The 21,508-nt window shown below is 37.3% G+C and overlaps 1 protein-coding gene across 1 annotated transcript in view; it reads right to left on the bottom strand.

Annotated features, from left to right (window-relative positions):
* The window catches only part of Shc (SHC-adaptor protein), a 64,867-nt gene that overhangs the window by 20,767 nt on the left and 22,592 nt on the right, over positions 1–21,508 (bottom strand). Inside the window, exons 3-6 of the mRNA XM_083130931.1 lie at positions 9,645–9,715; positions 4,662–4,722; positions 3,044–3,217; positions 2,289–2,461 (exon numbers count right to left, since the gene is read on the bottom strand). Coding sequence (XP_082987057.1) covers positions 2,289–2,461; positions 3,044–3,217; positions 4,662–4,722; positions 9,645–9,715 — 479 coding nt within the window. The remainder of the gene's footprint in view (positions 1–2,288; positions 2,462–3,043; positions 3,218–4,661; positions 4,723–9,644; positions 9,716–21,508) is intronic.

Here is a 21,508-nt window from a genome sequence, read left to right as displayed (position 1 = left end):
CCGCGTCAACCTATCCACCATCCGGGGAGAGTGTCATCCAGATATGACCTGACATCGCGATGGTAGTGAGGCAGGGCTCCATCTTGCTGCAGGTAAAACATTTCATTGCCAAACATGGTTCGGATGGCAGGCAAAATTCTTGACTGAAGCATTTCAAGATACACCTCACCGGTTACGGTACCCTCGAAGAAGAAGGGACCAATCAAACCACGCGATGACAAACCACACCACATGTTAAGCCACGGTAGATTCCCTGCCTTCACCACATAAACGTGGGATCGATGGGAGACCAGTAGACACAATTGTGGCAGTTCACAGTACCGTTAAGTTTGAATTGCACCTCGTCAAACCACACAACTGTCCCTGCAAATTCTCTATCCTCGCGAACCATGTGCTCAAACCATTCTCAGTATTCAACCCTACGATCCGGATCATCCTCGTTGATCGCATGTAGCAGTCTTGGAATGTATACTTTTCACTGTGCAACCTTCAGAATGCATCTCACGCTAGACCGGCTGGCAAATTGCCAGTGCCACTTACCCGCGACAAACTAAACAGTTACACTACACGTCCACATGAGATTAGTACGTGTAAGTCTGTTTGTTTTGAAATCATTGCATTACAAACAGTGAATACATTTTTTTGACCCCTCTGTATTATTAATCGTGCAATGCCGAAACATGAAACTTCACATGCGTAATACTTAAACTGTGTTTACCTCATCCATCATCACATCAATTTAGTTTGTAATCAACAATACATTTTTCACAAAGAAGATATATGTTTAAACAAATGCCACATTATAAGTATAATAGTGTGACAGATCAAAATAAATACATGCAGCACTAATTAAAACTATACTTCTTTGTAGTGACTAAACTTCTTTTTACTCAACAATTTGACACAATTTCACATGCGTTTCTGCTTGGGAGACTTCACTGACTGGAAATATGATTGCTTCCTAAGAGACCTTTGGACCCTTGTGCTGCACTCCTAATATAGAGGTTAATTTTTCAGGTAGGTGAAAGGTGTGAGGTGCATTTTCCTATCATGTTTTGTCACGAAATGATGCGAAATGAACTGTAAAACCTGAAATAAACCCTTAAAAATGAAATTCAAAGTCTATTTACCAACACGACTGACATCTGAATTATTCTGCAAGTTATGCAATTCACAGAAAATTGATTAATTTCGCTATAAATATTTGATATGCAAAAATGGACTCTTCTACACAGAAAAAACCTAGTACTCTGATAACTGAAGGAAAATGTTTATTTTGTGCAATAAGCATAGTTCTTAAATCAAATTTAGGGTTTCATTCACCATTTTAACACCGAAATGCCACTTTATGTACTGCTCTACTAATAAACTATGCTTTGGTGCACACATGTTTTAAGGAATGGGACAATTACAAATCCATGCAACAGAAAATAGAGGATAGAGTCCAGAAAAGTATTTCTACTAGGTATGGGAGGGATTAATCAGTACTCTTATTGGCATTGGCTGATATAAGTATGTCAGTAAGATTACTGATATTTTTAGCGATCTGATATACAAATAGCTTGTAATTTACTGCAAAAATCTGCCATTTTCTTACTGTTTTTATTAATTGAAATGCCATGGTTGAAAGTAAATGTGCAGTTGGTTTCTTGTTGTTTTTTTTAGAGAAAAATCCCACTGTAGCCACCTCATTACATAATTAATTAAGGAAGTTATGAACCATATACATTCTTCAAAAAACATTTACAATTTTATATTGGATTGGTAGAATATCAGTTTTTGGTACTGATTAATTTCAAATCAATCCATCACTATTTATTCTACTCAAACCTCCATTACATATTGGCAGAATGCATGCAGTAACAAATTGCTGATTAAAATTCCAAGGATCAGCTTAAATCTTTGAGATGTCCCATGAGAAAAAATGAGTGTGAGAGGATTTCAAATCCTAGCATTATCCTTTCTGTAGCCTCAATATATAAACAGTGATTCAAATATGCATTAAAAGAGTACTGGTATTGGTGAGGTCATTTGATGTTCTTTTCTGTTTATTACTTTCCATTTCAATTAAGTGGCTAGTTTTGCAATTGAGTCTAAGTAAGAAACACAACACAACAGTAGTGTCTTTTGTTGGCTGCAATCACCAGAAGCCACTTATGAAGTAATGAAATTCCACCTTTAAAGTTGACTGGAAATACAAACATAATAAATGCATAGCAAAGAACATTATTTATATACTGCATAATTCAGGAATGAATACTGTTGTACATAATTTATGCCAAACTTACTTTCCATACACAATTTTTGGGGTTCTTTTCAGGTACTCCTTAAATCTCAGTTCAAATGCTTGTCCTACAGTCGTTATCACATCCTGAGCTAAACCTCCACCACATTCCAAAACAAAACAGGCACGTCCATACATGGTGTCTTTTGCTACATATGCTATGAAATCCAATGTATCCTTCAAAAGAAAGCAAAAAACATACATTAACACAAAAGAAACTAATAATATAAAAACACACAATAGTAATAAAAAAGAAAGAATAAAAATGGTACAAATTATCATGGCTTCATACTAAAACTGTTTTAAATACATGGTAATTATACAGTCCATGAAAGATTTTTTAAAAAAAATCAGTATAATTAAGTCGTTGACTTACATGTAATGTTTGCGTGTTTGAGTTTCGTTTTAAGTTGCCTATGCACAGATAGGCTAATTGCGACTGGACCTGGCAACTAAAGCATGCAAAATGCTCTCTCTGCCTCATTTGCCACCATGACTGGTGTATAATTTATTACAAGTTTCTGAACCATTTAATTACACTTGAGCTTTCTAAACATTTTAGGAATCTATAATTACTGTGTGCATTATTCAAGTTGATATTTATTGAACCATGTAAGTTTTCAATTCAGCATAACACTAAATGAAATAAAATACTTCATAAACTAAACCCTTAATTTTCTGGCTGCAAATTAATTCAATCAAATCAAAATTTGAAATACAGAACTCATGACCTATGTATGATTAACCAATTGAACTTACTGGATCACCTCCTGATGCAAAGGAAATATTTGGCATTTCATGATCAGCTATAACTTCTCCTGATTCCAACACTGTTAATTTCAAACACGTGCTTGTTATTGTTAGGTTAACATTAGCTCCTGCATGATCCATTACTGGATATTCTCCTATAATTCGTTGGATTTTTCTGTCAACCTGTACATAAAAAAATATTATGAGATGAAAGTTATATATTCATGGTCTACAAACACACAATAATTTACATAAGCATTCTAAATACAGTGGAACCTTGATAACTCGAACTTGGGGGGAAAAGAAACAATTCGAGGTATCAAGGATTTCGACTTACCAAGGTTCAAGTTATTGAGGACCAAAATCGCCAACTTCGAGTTATAGAGGTCTAAAGTTTACTGACCCTTCTGAACGTCGGCACTACGTATGCCTATAATGTATGTTGATCACCTGACATTGTACGTACGCACCCTACGCTTCGACTTTTTGAGGTCCATGCCACTAAAACTTCGAGTTATAGAGGTGATTAAATTTTTACTTCGACTCAGGTTTTTCATACTCTACCCTTGAGTATTGAGCCCAAACGGAATCCCATAAACTGTACAAAAATTTGTCTTATCAAGCTTTCATTCGAGTTCTTGAGGTAAAATTAGTATTGAGTGTTATGGACAATTCAAGGGAATTACAAAAAAAAAATGACTTATCAAGGAATTCGAGATGTTGAGTGAATTATCAAGGTTCCACTGTACTAGGTGCTAAACACACACACACATCAAAATTATAGAAACACCCAATACATTATCAGCAGAAGACATCGTATCTTGCCGGTCCCCATGGCAGAATGGTTAGCACATCTTGCTACGATGCCAGGGGTCCCGGGTTCAAAATCCTGGCCTGGGCATGGATGTTTGTGTGTCCATTCATCAATTTCATCATTACATCACTCATCCTCATCTTAGCAAATTAGCCAAAAGTGGCACAAAAGGTGAAGTAAAATAAAGAAAGTCTTATCTTGTAAGACTGGACTGAGAAATAAAAAGTCCAATTAAAACATACAATAAATCAATTCAATTCATGATCTCACAACCAAAGCTTAGCTATCGTTTTAAATATCACATGGGCACGGATGTTTCCTTTCTCTTTGCACCTCGTCATTCGTCATCATTGCCATGATTAATCTAATGAGCTAGAAAAGTGATGTAAGTTTTGTAAAATATAAATTCGTTTTAATTTTTCAAAATATTTTATGAATTAACTATTTACATATGTTAAAATAAAAATCACATTCAAATAATAATAAAAACAGAATTTTCGTAATTATTTATAAAATATAAAGTCTGTTAATTTTACTAAAATACCAACATATCACCATTGGTCAGTGATCAGTTATCACTTAATATTTTTAAAGCAACAGAAACGTACGATGACAAGATTCACTTGGATATCAGTCATTTCAGTTCCAGGTAGAACATTAGGGTGATAGGAAGTCACTTCATCTCTGAATATGAGAGTGATGTGAGCTCTCAAAAGCTCAGAACCCTATTCAGAACTAGACTGGCTGATGTAATAAGAGAATCTCTTCATCATTTGCTATAAAAGCATCAAGAACTATTTAATAGAAACCTACCTTTCTTTTCTTGTCTGCAGTTTTTAAACCAGCAGCCTCACAAACCCTGTTGATGCACTCCCTGCAAAATATATATATTTAGAATTCATATTTGTCTATTTGAAGTAATTTAACTTGCAGATGTAGACTATTTTAAATATCAAACATAGCCATCAAATCTACAATAATCATTGATATCACTGCTAAATATATATTTTGTTCTTACAAATCTGCAAGTGAGTGAGATTAAGTTATTAAGAATAATTTAATATTAAATAAAGAAATTATGAGTTATTTCAAAATTTTTGTGTTTCTGATGGCTTAATTTTGGTAGAATAGTAGTACCTGTTTAGTACATGAAAAATTCAGGTTTTTATTTCTTTTGAAATAACAATTTCATTATCTTATGAAAATTGCACAATTTTGATGTAATTTGATTTGCAAAATCATGCATCAATTTGTTACTCATGGTTGCACAGAACTCATTTTGAGTTGATTTTAGAAAATTTGCATTAACTTTTATTTTACATATGATGCATAGGTTAGGTTAGGTTACACAACAAAATTTACATTTTTCAACAACTGACTTATAAAAAACACTGGTTCAAAAACAAGAGAAAAAAGCCAGATTTTTCATGTTCTGATAAAGTATTACTGCGTATGAAGTCAATCAGAAACATAGTTTTACACCTCATATTGATTTGGCAACTATTAATAATTGCAACAACAAAATTAAACAGCATGACATCATCTCCCTTCAGTAATAAGGCCTTCTGTGTTTCGCACCAAGTGATATATGCTCAATCCACCAATACCCATTGGTGCTGGAAGACCTGGAAATGCTGCCTCATTAGTGGTTCAAGTGCAGAGTTTGGACAAAACGTAGTCTGCAAATAGCATGTTACCTTTCCATCTCTTGCTTTAATAATTAACATGTTGCTTCCTTACTACTTGTGTTTGTAATGCATTAGCGATATTTAGAGGCACATAATTTTGCTAAATAAAAAAGCAAAATTTCGGTACAAAAACTGAGTCAATTTCGGATTCAAAAGTAGTAAATAAAATAAAATTTCGGTGTTATAGCGGTGAAAAATCTTATCAAAATCGGATATAAAATGACATTTTGGTTATAAAATTGTGAATATAATCCTGAATTTGATTTAAAAACTACTTACTACACAAAATTAACATTTCACTTCTAATAGCACATTTATGTAGTTATCAGAGTATTAAGTTTATTTCTGTGTAAAGGAGTCCATTTTTGCTTCTCTAATATTAACAGCAGAATTAATCAATTCTCTGTGAATTGCATAACTCACAGGATAATTCAGACCTCGGGAGGTGTTGCATTGGTAAATAAACCATAAATTTCACGTTTAAGAGTTTATTTCGCATTTTGCAGTTCATTTCGCATTATTTCGTGACAAGACATGGTAGTAAAATGTATCAGACAACTTTCAAAAACATGAAAAATTAACACTACAATGTGTTTTTTGACATTTTGTTTTTTTTGTCAAAAACAAAATATGCATGCCCTTAATTACAAGAGTGATTATAACAATACTTTGTTACTTCGTGTGTTACTTTACTTTGAGTTACCTTGATAAATTAAGGATCGGAGGATTTATTTGCCAGGTAGAAACATGCTTTGTTGGGTTCATTTAAACTTGTTACACTGGGAAAACATGCATTATAGAGAACAGAAGCAATACTTGTGTAAACAGTTGACTGTCCTTACTGTATAAAAAAGTAATGGTAATGTGTTACTTTTGAAAGCAAATTACCAGTAACTATAACATTACTTTTTTAGTATATCCAACTCTACCCAAATGCACTCAGCTCAGGGGGATACTATCAAGAAGATGGATGTATCTAATGAGTGCCATGTATCTGTATCAAAAAGTAAAGTGTAGTATACGTAGTCTGACTATAATCCAGAAGTTGCTTGTTCATCTGATTAGACTGTATAATTTTTCCAAGCATGAAGTTGAGAAATATTAACTTCATACAATTTACCTTTAGAACAAATAACGCTGTTCTACACACATTTTGTTACAGAAATGAAAGTACCCATTCTTTGCTAATCTGAGGATGCTGAACACTGAAATGACATTAAAAAAGTTCTATTGGTTCTTGTTTTGGCGTAACAGAAGGGAGGTGGGGGAAAGGGGGCACAATCAAGTGACCCAGCTCAACTCGAGTATATATGACAATGCTGATGGCTGTCTTGCACATCGCATTCCAGTATATCACGCCATCCTTTGCTGTTTCAGATTCCCTCAACATTGGCCAGTTTGCATTCAGTTGTGCAGTCTCTCCAGAGTATTGTTAGATTTTGTACATGCAGTATATACAGCGATGTGGCAACACTGGTGGCTGTTTGGCAATGTAGCATCCCAACAACATTCTGACATGCCATGTATTCAGGGAAGTATTTCACCACCTTTGGCTGCTAGCGAACACCACAAGATAACTAACTCTCTCGCTTTCTTCAACCCGAAGGTATATGGCTGCAGCCTTCCATCTGTCCCTATCCTGGGCAAGATCAATCCAATCTTTTCCATCCATATTGATTTCCTTTAGATCCATCTCAACGTTATCCCTCCATCTTCGTCTTGGCCTTCCTACAGGTCTCTTACCATCAGGTTTCCCAACAAGAATCCTGAAAACCACAAGATAACACAAGCTGAATTAAATTACCTAATCAGGGACTTATAACTTCCCAAAAATAAAGCTGAATTGTTGGACTTATGGCTGCAATAATGGAATCACCTGGCAGATGATGTGAAGGCACTACTCCCTAGGGACAAAGAATTTCTTCCATTTTTCGAAACAAAAGGGGACCTGTCTTTGTGTCATTACAAAGGCTTCTTGCATCGATGAATACATCACATAAGACCAAGAACTAGAGACTTTTTATTTATTCCTTCAGGTTCTCTCTTAAAGCAGTTTTGCTGCACAATGGTAATGTTCTACCTTCAATTCCTGTTGTCCATGTAGTTGACATTGAGGAAACTTATGAAAACATGAAAGAAATTCTTCGGTGATGGTGAGTGAACTGCATGGAATGCATTTCGGCAAGTGTGTCATAGTTTTCTGGGGAACAAGAGAACAGAGAACTTATGAACAACTCGTGGAGAATCTTCTGATATCTTAAGAGAAGACTGGATGGGAATTCAACATTCATAGTATTACTTTTTTTTTTCTTAGTGCTTTGCTGTTAGTGGATTTTACTGTTCAAGGGTTCTATTTCAGTAAAGAAAGGGTACTTTCTCTGCACAACAGAAAAACATTCTTGTCAAGGATTCAGTAACCATTTATTTATAGGCTGCCCACAGTTTTTTTGTGGGGAGGATGGCGGCAGTGTTTGAAGTGGAGGAAACATAGAGTTATGCTTTCCCCTAGTTAAGAGAATTATCATAAAGCATCACCAGCACTAAGTTAATTTGCATAGACCCTTAATCGGTCTTTTACGGCACCTCTCATCTATGTTTTCATGCTATAAATTTCAAATTTGAATTGTATTAATTCTTCCCAGATATCTCTGGGGAGGGGGGTGCAAGTGCCCCCCGGCCTCCTTTTGCAGGCACTCTTAATATATAATCACGTTATGCCCACATTGCTTATGATTAATTGTTATGTAACATGAATTATGCTTATCTTGAAAATAAGAGCCAATGCATTGCTTATGGGTAACATGAATTATGCTGTAACTTCAAATTAAGAGCAAATCTTAGAAAATGAAGTCCATATTTGTGTTCAGGAGATCAATTTCAGTAAGAAACAGTTACTTTCCTTTCTGTAACAGAAAAAAAAGTGAAAATTTCTAGAACAGTGTAATTTGATGTAACAGCTACATCCAGACTGGATGAACTTGACAATATCAATGTTCAATTCATATAGAAAGTACATGATCGCAACTCTTTGATCTTCATATATACAGTGTTTTGGATAGTCCAGTGGATTAATTCAAAGTTAGACATCTGGTGGAACTCCATCCTCTCCTCACTCACCTGTACATATGACCCTGATAGCTACACTTCAGCAGTGTCAAAACAAAAGCTTGGGAGTAATTTTGAACTGTCCGTGCACTTTTTATATAAGGAGAACTGAACATGACTGTGCCAGCATATGATGCTAAAAATTTCCAAATTCAACTATATAATCACATTACTTAGAACCAAAAATCTTGACAGTGGAAATAAATAAGATAAAAACTGGTCTACTTTTAATGAATAATACTGAAAGAAGCATTCACTAATATCTAGAGGCACACATTTTTGGTAAATAAAAAGGCAAAATTTCGGTACAAAAACTGAGTCAATTTCGGGTTCAAAAGCGGTAAATAAAATAAAATATCGGTGTTATAGCGGTGAAAAAATGGATGAAAAGTGGTATATAAAAAGACATATTGGTTTTAAAATTGTGAAAATAATCCTAAATTTGATTTAAAAACTACACTTATTCCACAGAATTAACATTTCACTTCTAATAGCACATTTATGTAATCATCAGAGTATTAAGTTTATTTCTGTGTAAAGGAGTCCATTTTTGCTTCTCCAATATTAACAGCAGAATTAATCAATTTTCCGGGAATTGCATAACTCTCAGGATAATTCAGACCTCGGAAGGTGTCACGGCGGTGAATAAACCCTGAATTTCGTGTTTAAGAGTTAATTTCGCTTTTTGCAGTTCATTTCGCATTATTTCGTGACAAAATATGGTCACAAAATGCACCTCACACCTTTCAAAAACATGAAAAATTAACACTACAATGTGTTTTTTCAAATTTCGTTTTTTCGTCAAAAACGAAATATGCATGCCCCTACTAATATCTAATGAAAAGAGTAACTTCATTCACCGTAAAATATTTGCAATGATTACATATTTTCTATGATTAATTTTTGCCCAATTTTCAAAGAGGACTTGGGGCTTACGTGTTTCTGAAGTATTCCATGACTTATGAAGGGAATATAAGTTAGGAGCTTCTACTTTCACACTTACTTGGCAATTTGTGATCGAGTGTCAAAGTCAAGGCTCTTCATTGATGTATTAACCTCTAGACAACCAATATACTAGAAAAAAAGAAAAACCGTCAAAAAAAGTCAGTTTGAAGCACACACACACAAGCAAAATACACACACTTAAAAAATGGAATGTTAATTCTCTCTATACTGTTATAATTCCATTTAGCAGAAAAATACTCTAAGCAAATGCACATTAATCAAACACTGTTGTAGTTATGCACACAAATATGGATTCGTGCTTTCAAGATTGATAAAAAAATAATATACACAATAGAGTACTGCATTGGACCACTTTTGCTCAAAAATACTCGATCGAATCTCCCACGCTAGAGCGTAATTCGCTCGAATATATAGAATATCAAATATACTTTTAATGGGACAATAATCGTACAAATATATGCGTAAAAATCCATCCTGGTAGTTTCAGCCCATAATCATCTATTCATTTTCATATTGCTATGTGTTGTAAAGACGGACTAAATTACATTTAAACATGAAAATGATGACTATGTTCACTTCAGTTTCATTTTCACTGCATCTTTCACTTCAAGATCCATGTTTGAAGGGCCAATACTACAGAAAAATTACGGTTACACGTGAACTACTGGGTTTCGAGCGTATACTGATCGTTTTGCCTGTTCGAGCGAAATTTGCTCGTGACGTCATGGTGATCAAAGAGCTGTCAGTTCCTAACACTATCTAGCGTCGTCCGTGCAAACTATTTGCCAGTCGAGCAAAAAACGCTCATTGCAGCACTCTAATACACAACTATGCTAGAGGAGTATAGACTGGCAGATGCTAAGTCTATAAATTTTGGGTGCCTTAAAAAACACCAATGAATTATAGAACATTTTTTCGCTCTAGTTTATTTTGAAGACCACAGGGGCTTGTTGCAGACAACATTCTTTAGCATAGAAGACCCCTTACTTCTAATTGCAGTTGCTGGTAAGCGAGATGTCAAACTTTCACTTTTTGAGAAACCTAGACCTCCTCCTCCTTGTCCCCCCAAAAATGAAAATAAAACTTCAACTCTTTATGATAAATAGTTCTTCTGATATATTTTTGGGGGGAGATGGATTACATTGTGTTGTTTTTGGATATGTACTGTAAAATATATTTAAAATTGGATTTGGGCATAATTTTATTTAAGAGAGATAATTGTACTTGAAACTTTAAGGTGGGGTTGACATACTCTCCCTGTAGCTGAAAGCATCAGTACTATCGTGGTGGAAGTCCAGGAGGGTTTGGTGGAACCAATCTTTGTTTCATTGATTTTGTTGTCTTTAAGTCCACTTTATGCACATAAAGGCTAATCGGGACTGGACCTACATTTTAAAGTGGGATCTGAACCACTGTGTCATGTGCCTCCATCAAGTATGGGACCCCTTGATTACAAGGTGATGACGTTACTACTATGCTATCTGGGAGGTCCAGAACCAATCTTTAGAGGTGGTGGGTGCTACACCCTCGTGGATAGCCTCCAGCATGGTACCAGCACCTGGCCTGCCAACAGTTCCTTCATATTGTCAAGGAGGGCGTATTTAGAGGGGGATAAATCTGATGAATATGGAGGATGTCGCAGAACTGTGAACTCCAGTTGATGAAGTGTCACCATTGTCTGTGCTGATGTGTGTGGCCTTGCATTGTAATCCAAAAGACACATTCTTCACCCACTTCCCTTTCCTTCACTGCTGAATTTTGTGGCACAGACAGGTGAGAAGTGCACAATGTGCACTTTGAGGAAGACAGTCAAGAAGCTGCACTTTCGTGGGCATCCAGGACTGACACCCTTCGCAGCACTATCCTTTCCAACTCTGTAGGCACGACTTAGGGCTGCATTCCCATACACTACCTATTCGTACACCAACCTCCCATAGAAACCATGACCTCCAACATTGGCCATGATAATTTATTTGCATAGCATTGTTTTGCACCAAAACACAGAAGCACTTGACTTATGTATTCATTTGTCCATGTCATGCACTGACACTACAGTCAGTATCAATGAATTTCGAGTACACATTGAAAAGCTCACACTTTATATCCAACCTGATTTTTTAAAACTGGTTTTCGAGTATGTCATACCTTCATTGTGCATATAAATGAAGAAAGAAAAAACAGAAGTTTTTGGGAAATTAGAGGAATATTATTGTCACATGGTTCCATGCCCCAGCCAGAAAATAATTATTTGTTCAGTTTCTAAATATAGAACAACACCTCTAAATTACCTTTCAATTTCACAATTTAAAGAAACAGGGTAATATGATGGAGAACAAAGAGGCTTTATGTGGCTCTCAAACTCCACATTTTGTTAATGCGCTAAAATGGGTGAATGTATGGGCAAATGACAAAATCATGCAATGGTGAAAAGCAAATTCCAGATTTTTAATCAGAATACTAATCAGCTAGGGGAGAAAATTCTGGCAGAACACCTGTCCTTAATGGTTCAGAAAGAAAAAAAGACAGGTAAAGGAACAGATCATTAACTTTGCATGGACAGATACAACAAAACAGGGCCAGTCAACAACATGGATAAATTACTTTAAAACAGAAACATGAAATGTGAGAGCATTCTCAAGATTAGAAAAGATGAATGAAGTAGCTGATGAGGTATAGATTTAGATTTGAGTTGATTTGATATGGTAAGGTGGTAATAGTGGGTAAAAAGAGTAAAAAAAAAAAAACTGAGTACAGTGGCGGATGTTGAGCCTAAGACCTGGACTAGCTCACTATGACACCTGATCCTAGGCTATGGAGGAAGGGAAAAACTAGATTCATTCTTGACGTCTTCAAGGAAGCCATGTTGCCATCCCAACGGTAGTCAGGTTGCAAACTTATAAAAATTCAGGTTGCCAACCCCTAAGAATTCAGGTTGCCAACCCCTAAGAATTCAGGTTACCAATTTCAGAATCGCTATTATCTTCTTATTGAAATCAGATTTATTCACAATTTCTAATCGCTTATTCTTCAGTATTTTACTTTCTAGGCTTCAGGCTTCACAGATAGCCTAGCTAGCCTGGAATATAGGCTCCTGCCTGAGTACATGAATGTTCTTAGAAGTTCACATAGCCACTGTTTGCATTATACACAATAATTCAGTGATTCTTTCTTTATTTCTTTGGCAATGTTTCAGTCCACTTTCCCAGAACTTTCTGTTCCCTAAAACTTTTCCGGTATTAGCTTTGGAATGGAAAATGGAATGTGAATAAGAATGTTACCACAGGAATAAAAACAACTGTCAAAATACGATTTCTTGTATTATAGTGTAAGACTGTACTAAAGCAGAAGAAAGAATTGCACATTTGGATGCAAATTACATGGGATCACGGGCATGGGATTTTCACCAATAAATAAGAGTGTGCAAAATAAAGACTGAAATGATTAAGAGAAGACCTGAGATGGAGAAGAAAGGAGTCTTATGATAAATGTTGAAAGATATAAAGAATTGGGGAGATTACCATATTTTGTGCGTGAAAGAATAAGAGATAATAGAAAATAAAGTGTAGGAAACAGCAAGTTTAAATCAATAGTGACATCAGGAAGTTTTGGAGAGTAAAGCACCTTATATACGATCAAATGAATCAGGAACAAGTCATTGAATTGAATGCAATTGAAAGTCTTCGAACAGCGTTCCTATTGCAAATCTTGAATAGTCTGAAATTGCACATGTACACGATCAAAGAAAAATTGGACAAGTTCACATCTGACCAAATTGTGGCAGTGTGTAGGTATGAAAATAAATAAATAGACCAGCGAATAGCCGTAACAAAGACAGAAGCATTTCCTTTAACATTTTTGCTAGCAAAAATCCTATGTAAATGCTTCCAAAAACCTTATAACAGATAGTACCAGGTGATTATAATTAAAGTGACGGTGTTCAGAGTGGTACAGCATGGGCTGTAATGAGAGTAGCAGTCTGAAACTTTGCAGATATGCTAATGAAGCAATGCACTTGCGAATTATGCCAAAAAAAAAAAAGTTCCAATTCTCGCCACCAGGGTAAAAAACGGCACTGTAAGCAGTCAAAACGTGGTATAGTTACAGGAAAAAGGCAGGAAAGATCAAACACATGAGAACAATGGTTCTGGCATGTTTATTAAGAACTATGGTTTCAAGAACTGTTCAATATGGTCTCCCAATTCAGCAACATGCTGCATTCGTAACACGGCATGGTCGACAGTTGCTCGCAGCATTTCTGGTGAAATCTGAGCGACATGTCATTGTATACTTGCCTTCAGATCAGGCAGAAACCGGACATGTCCCTGATAGACACGATCCTTTAAATATCCCCACAGACAGAAGTCACATGGATTAAGGTCAGGGGATCTGGAAGGCCATGCATCTGGAAACTGCCTAGAGATGATGCGGTTATTAGTGAAAGTTTTTCGCAGCATATCTTTCACATGGCGAGCGACATGTGGTGTTGCTCCATCTTGCATGAAAGTGGTGGTGTGTTCAGTTCCGTTTTTGCAAAGCTGGAATCACATGTTGCACAAGGAGGTCCCTATAACGTGCAGATGTCACTGTACACCTAACAGGCCCTCGAGGTGTCATCTCCTCAAAGAAAAACGGACCAAGAATGAAGGAGCTAGTGAACCCACACCAAGCCAAGCAGTCACGTAAACTGAGTCCAATAGTTGTTCCTGCACAACATGTGGACGAGTGGAACCCCATATGTGATAGTTCTGAGTATTCACTGCACCGTTCAGAGTAAAATGCGCCTCGTCAGTCCACAGAATATTCCCCGGCCACATGTCATCCACTTCCACGCGTGCCAAAAACCGATGGGCAAACTCACGGCGTTGTGGAATATCTTGGGGTTTCAATTGGTGCGCAGTTTGAATCTTGTAGGGATACCAGTGTAAAATGCACCGCAAAACCTTGCGAACTGTTGACCAGGGGAGTGACAATTCACGTGCCACAGCTCTAGCACTGGTTGCAGAAGTTGAGGCATGTGCTGCACGGTCAGCTACAGCTACAGAAACTTCGTCCACAACTTCCACGGGGATGGGCTGCCTTCCTCTCCCTGGTGCAACACCCAATTCACCTGTTTCCTCGAATTTCTTCATCATCTTCTTCAGCCCATTAATTGACATGGGCCCTCTTCTCAGCCCTTTCTGTTAGCGATATTTCCGCAGTGCAGAAATTGCTATTGTTCCCATTCTGGTAAAACAACTTCACTAGTCATATTTCCATGTTATCCACTTCCAATGCTTTTTACACGGAAAAATTCAAACTTTTTATGTTCGGCGAACATTCATATCACTAACGGAAAAAAAAGCAACAAGCGTCACCAACAACAACCAGGGAGCTCATACAATGGTTAGGCAATGTCACCGACTTTGATGTCAGAGTTACGGAAAATTCCACGTTTTCACTGCTTACAGCACCATTTTTTACCCTGGTGGCGAGAATTGGAACTTTTTTTTCATAAATCGCGAGCGCATTGCTTCATTAGCATATCTACGAAGTTTCAGACTGCTACTCTCATTACAGCCCATGCTATACCACTCTGAACACCGTCACTAATTATAACCACCTGGTACTTTACACGAAAGCATTTCATGGCACATTTTGGCACAGAGATTTCGGTTAGCTTTTATGATTCTAATGTATAATACATCATACAGCAAGAAAGGTACATCAAGTTACACCATCTATGGTGAGTGCACAGTGTTTACAATTGAAAAAACTAAAATATACTTCCATATGTGTACAGTAAACCTAATAAAGTATATATTTAAGCAGCACCATTCTTCTGTACCTAAAACCATTTAATATGAAACGTTATTCCTGTCAGTTGAATAGTTATCATCTTTTAATAATGTGAAGTAATACAATGTTTACATCTCACGCTGCCGCCATTGCATCTGCATTTGTGACCTAGAGTTCGCTTTGTGAAAAGAGATTTCAATAGCATGTGCTCTGATTGGTCGACAGTCAGGCTTCGATGGTGTTATTTAGAACCATTCCTAATTAGAAATTCTTGAACCTAACCTTGCATCCAATGAGAAAAATGACGTAGTCTACGACATCATTTTCTTTTAAGTGTTTAATTCTATGAAAAAATATTTGAAATTGCTTTGACACTTCCAAGGTAATTGTTTGCATGCCCCAAAAATTCCCAAAATAATGTAGCAAAACCAGCGAGAAGAAATCAATAAATTTTACTTGTGGTTCAGAATTTTTGCTATCACAATGACATCTTGATTTAGTTTATTTTTACTTTACTTTTCTTCCCCTTTGGATAATCACGAAGATGGGGATGAATTGTTGTAAGACAAGATAGATGAAGGAACAATCGCAAATATATAGTGCCTACCAACACAAACCCAACATAATTGATTGATTTGGTGTTTTAAGTCCATTTTATGCACAGTAAGGCTAATTAGGACTGGACCTACAGTTTAAAGTGGGATCCGAACCACTTGTGCCTCCACCGGGTATCGAACCCGAGATCCCTTGATTACAAGGCGACGACGCTACCACTGCGCCATCGGGGAGGCCAAGCCCAACATAAGATTATACTGGTTGTGAGTCCAGACGTCAGAGCCTCCAAATGCAAAATGCAGTTCAAGATGAATTAATTGATAAAGCAAGTCTAATTCTCTTGTTAAATACAGCTTCATTTTTCATCTTAACTGGCCTTTAGGTAGGGGTTTTTCATTAAATAAATTCTTATTTTCTTAATTGATAATTTCTAACTTTACCTAAGTCGGGGTTAAATAAATAAAGTTTAAGAAAAACAAGAATAGGTTATCAAAATGTGTAAAGACTTCTTGACCTACTAGTTAATTTCTTTACTTATTCCTGACTTTCTTGACCAGACAAGGAAAATACACTTTGTGCTGTGGAGAGAATTATACTTCAAGTACTGAACGGGCACGAGGCTCTAGGGAATTCGGGGTAGTGTTGAATTCAGGAGGTGGCCAGGGAGAGGGGGAAATCCCCTCTGAAAATAGAACCTTCCTCGAAAATTTCAATAACCTGGTACAACATTCAGACAATAGCTAGGAAATTTGGCAAACCATTTTCACTTTGGGTTTCTTTCATTTACTTTAATTTAACATAGAACGTACTTTTTTGCCTTTTTTGTAATATTAAGTAGGGAACTGATTTTAAGGTGCAGCTCCTTTCCAAAAATATTTCAAGCTTCAGGTCATTGTATACTAAAAGTATAAACAAGAGCTCATTATAAGTAATACTTCCTTAAACCTCATAGTTATCACTTTTCAGTTATATAAATGTATTTCTCTGTTCAATCAAAACATGAAACAAAAGGAAGGGTGCTGAAGCATCAAAGGGTAAAAGGGGATAAATGTGCTATCACGAAAAGGTGCAAAGATGTGCAACGAAGAGTGTTCATTTTACTTGATTTCAAATCCTAAAATACATATCTCAAATGATCGGTATGAAAGCAGCTATATTTTTGTGAATACAAGAAATACACTTGCAACATAGAACATTTAGAATTATTATATACACAGAGAGCTCGAGTTGGGACACCAAAGGAGCAAATTAAAATTGTAAAGGATGAACATCCCGAGGCACTGTGGAATAAGAATAAAAGTATTGGTTGGCGCTCTGTTTAATTAATAATATGTATTTTCAGTTTGCAAAGAAATAATTCTAAAAATTTTCTTGCTCGCTTTGCTCGCAGTATATCATTTTAAGACTCACATCAAATCTATATTTATTATTACTACTTCAAAATAATTATTCTTATTGATCTATTGTCAACATTGTATTCTGCAATATTTGTACTCGATATGCGGAAACAGTAACGCACTGCAAATTAGTAAATTAACAGAGAATAAATAATGCCAAATGCATATTTGGAAATCAAAGGACGATGTTGTATCAATAAGTTTTCTTTGCTACAGCTGAGAAACAACGGATGTTACTGTAGAGGAATGAGAAGTACCAGAGACAAAATTCATATAATATTTTATGGAGGGCTTAAGGAACCAGAGTTGTTATTTGCATGCAAATATTAAGGAGAAGTGTAAGTTAAGAAAATAGCACTTTTGCTTCCACACTCTTTTTCTTGCATCTTATTGGTCAGACATTTTCAAAGACATCAACGATGTTTTGCTTTTCTATTGGTAGATGTACTCGATGACGTTTTTGTTTATCAGTCAATGATCGAAGACGTGGTAAATTCGAGCTCAGTTGCAATATGGCGAACCAGTGACAACATTGATAGCTCAGTATGATGCAGTTTTCCTCATGTTGAGGTTGTTCTCACTGATACATCCCAACCTCATCAAGAAATGCACTTAACCATTCTGCAACCACCAGATATGAACGGGTATGGTTGCTACAGGCTTCATGCATGTCTTGATGACATTCTCATACATTTTTGGCACGGGCCTCCTGGGTTTCGATCAACAATCACAGTCTTTTCTTGGCAAACATGTTTTAGGGCAGTGAACAAAATCCAATCTCGCACATACACAACAGTACTCGCTGCACTGACCACTTTTGGTACTCCACGCATAGACATGAGCCCCAACTGAGAATGTTCACATGCACAGCGTTATCACCTCTTCCTGACAGTGTTGCCACTTTTAAATTTACAACCAACATGTATACAGGGTGATTGGTAATTTGACCTATTCCTGGAAAGGGGTAATACTAGAGCACATTTGCAACACATTTGACCCTATGCACCGGGGGTCGGAAATCAATGGGTTTCGAGTTATTGCAGTTTGTAGATTTTCGTTACATATTCAGACTTGTGACCAAAAAACTACTAATTGTGAAAAATCTACTACACCCTGGGCACTTAATTGACATGTTGCTAATAGCTGACGAATGAGTGACTACTGGGGAAAAAAAATCATGCCCAAAATTCCCATACCCACAGAAAGAAGCAGTCATTGGAGCACACGTCATGAAGAAATTTGGAAATTATCGTTTAAATCGAAGAAGATTACCCAAAAAAATGGAAACACAGCTAGCGTAAAAATTACGAAAAAAAACTTCGTTTCATAAGCTCTCCAAAAAGATACAAATGTTGTCAACTGGCACATGGATTGGGGGGAAATTCTGAATGAAAAGCAAAGAAGGCACGTTGTAAACCTCTTTGTAAAGTGAAAAGAAGTTGTCGGTTGTGAGAAATAAACGAACGAAAATTAGTGAAGTAATAATGTTATTTACCATTCTCATGATTCCAGGTTGTTAGAATTAACTGTTACAAAAACTACAAATCTTGTTCAAATTGACTCCCCGGTTATGTATGCAAGCATGCAGTCTGCGGTGTACTTACAATTCTCTCTCTCAACTCTTCTTGGGAATACACTGGTGTACTGTAGACTAACTCTTTCATGTGATCCCAAATGTAAACGTCGCATGGCGTCAAATCTGGACTCCTCGCCGGCCATAGGGTCGGGCTGCCTCGACCAATCCATCGCATGGGATAATTGTCGTCCAGCCACTGTCACACACTCCGGAAAGAGTGGGCTGGGCAGCCATCATGTTGGCAGATCATACCCCTTTTTGTGGCGAGGGGCTCATCCAACAGCAGCGTCATGGTGGGTGAGTGGTAAGCAGGTGGTTCTAGACTCTTGCTAACCTCACCTGTCAATCACCTGTCAGTGTAGTGCACCCATTAGTCAACAACTGTCAGGGAGGTGATATGTTTAATTCCTTTGGAGAAATCTTCCTAGATAACGACTGTCAACTTGATTTGTTGTTGTGTGGCTAGTGACCCTGCTATGTGTATGTAATATTTTTGTGTGTAGTATATTTCATTATTTTAGTTTAGTTCTTCGTCTGAGGAAGACCCTGATACAGGGTTGAAACATTACCTGTTAAGTGTTTTTTATCTTAATAAACTGCCTTGGTCAGCAACTTAGCATTTTTATTCAGATTTTTTCCCCAACCCGTGTGCCAGTTGACAACATTTGTATCTTTTGTAGAGCTTGTGAAACGAGAAAATTTTCCGTAATTTTTACGCTAAGTGTATTTCCATTTTTTTGAGTAATCCTCTTCAATTTAAATGATAATTTCCAAATTTCTTCATGACGCGTGCTCCAATGACTGTTTCTTTCTGTGGGTATGGGAATTTTGGGCATGATTTTATTTCCCAGTAGTCACTCATTCGTCAGCTGTTAGCAACGTGTCAATTAAGTGCCCAGGGTGTAGTAGTTTTTTGGTCGCAAGTCGGAATATTTCACGAAAATCTACAAACTGCAATAACTCGAAACCCATTGATTTCCGACCCCCGGTGCATAGGGTCAAATCTGTTGCAAATATGCTCTAGTATTACTCCTTTCCAGGAATAGGTCAAATTACCAATCACCCTGTATACAGGGTGTTTCGTAAGTTCGTTTACAATGCTTGGGAGGTGATTGTACGAGTGAAAATAAGGTGGAAAGTTCATGTAACGAAATTCCGGAAACTGCTTTGTTGCCGAGTTATTGACGTTTGAAAACGTGGGAAAATGATTTTCCAAAGTGAATAATGGCAAAACGAGTCGAGAGAAGCCGTCGGGTGTTGGGCGGTCCACTAAGAAATTGGGTATGCTCTTGTCAAAAAAATCATGCAGCAATGTTGTGTAATGTGTGCAATGTCGGCGCAAGGGATTCCCCAAAGGACGCGAACGAAGATGTTGACGGGAGTGGGGTGGGTGTGCATTCTGCGTGAGCTGGTATCGACGAAAATTGGCATGTGTTGAATGGCACCAAAAAACAAAGAAAATTTCCTGTGCGAAGGGCACCATGACGTAAAAACAAAATGAACTGTCATAGGTTGCATACCCTGAAGGGCAGATTGGTGTCTGTGTGATCTGACATTAAGTACCACATTTCCAACAGGGGCGCCAACAGTGTAGGTTTCCTCATGAAGGAGTGCACGTGTCTGTGCCATTCGTGCTTCAGGTGCTGTGCCAGCAGCAGGTTGTTAAACATTCACGGTTGAATGGAAAGACGTGAGGTTCTTGGACAGTAGTGTTGGGCAAACATTTGACCTAGCAGTGTTACATGTTAATTCTTAGCCACAGCCCATCGTGTTCTGTGAAGTGTACTAGTGTTAACGTCCATAAACACTTGTAGCCCGGTGTAAGGGATGGCTGCATAAACGTCCCAAGAACTGGCTGCGATGCCAAGTGTCCCGGGTTCGAATCCTGGTCGGGCTTGGTTGTTTGTGAATGTCCATTCATCCATTTCATCACTCATCCCCATCTTCGCAAATTAGCCAAGAGGCACAAAACGCGAAGTAAAATAAAACTAAATCAATCAATCAATCAAACCAAGAGCTGGCGGACATGCATCTGATTTATGGGGAGGCTGGAGGTAGTAATAGCCGTGTTGCAAGGCGTCTGTATGGGGCACGTTTTCCAAATAGGGTGTTACTATTGCACACCTTATTTCAAACTGTAGACACTCGACTTCGGGAAACAGGATCAGTGTTGCCACCTCGTCGAGAAGTAGGACGACCACGAAGGTTTGTGGAAGATGTGCTAACTGTGGTGATGGATCATCCAGGCACCAGTACGCACACACTAGCCCACGAAAGAAACACCTCCCATGTGAATGTGCGGCGAGTCCTGGCAGAAGTGGGGATGCACCCATACAAATTGAAGAAAGTGCAAGAACTTTTACCTCGGGACTTTGGCCCACGTGAGGACTTTTGCTAATGGTTTCTTAATCAAATTGAAACTATCCCCAATTTTCAGAATACGGTACTATGGACTGATGAGGCTATCTTCACGAAAACTGGTGTGTTCAATAGTAAAAACAGTCATGTGTGGGAACATGAAAATCCACATGCACTGCTAGTGGCACATCATCAGCACAGATTTGCAGTGAATGTGTGGTGCGTGATACTGCACGACCA

This window comes from Lepisma saccharinum, chromosome 11, assembly GCF_977018435.1.
Source record: "Lepisma saccharinum chromosome 11, izLepSacc3.1, whole genome shotgun sequence".
NCBI lineage: Eukaryota > Metazoa > Arthropoda > Insecta > Zygentoma > Lepismatidae > Lepisma > Lepisma saccharinum.
Note: the sequence above shows the minus strand (reverse complement) of the source record. Positions and strands in the feature narration are given on the sequence as shown.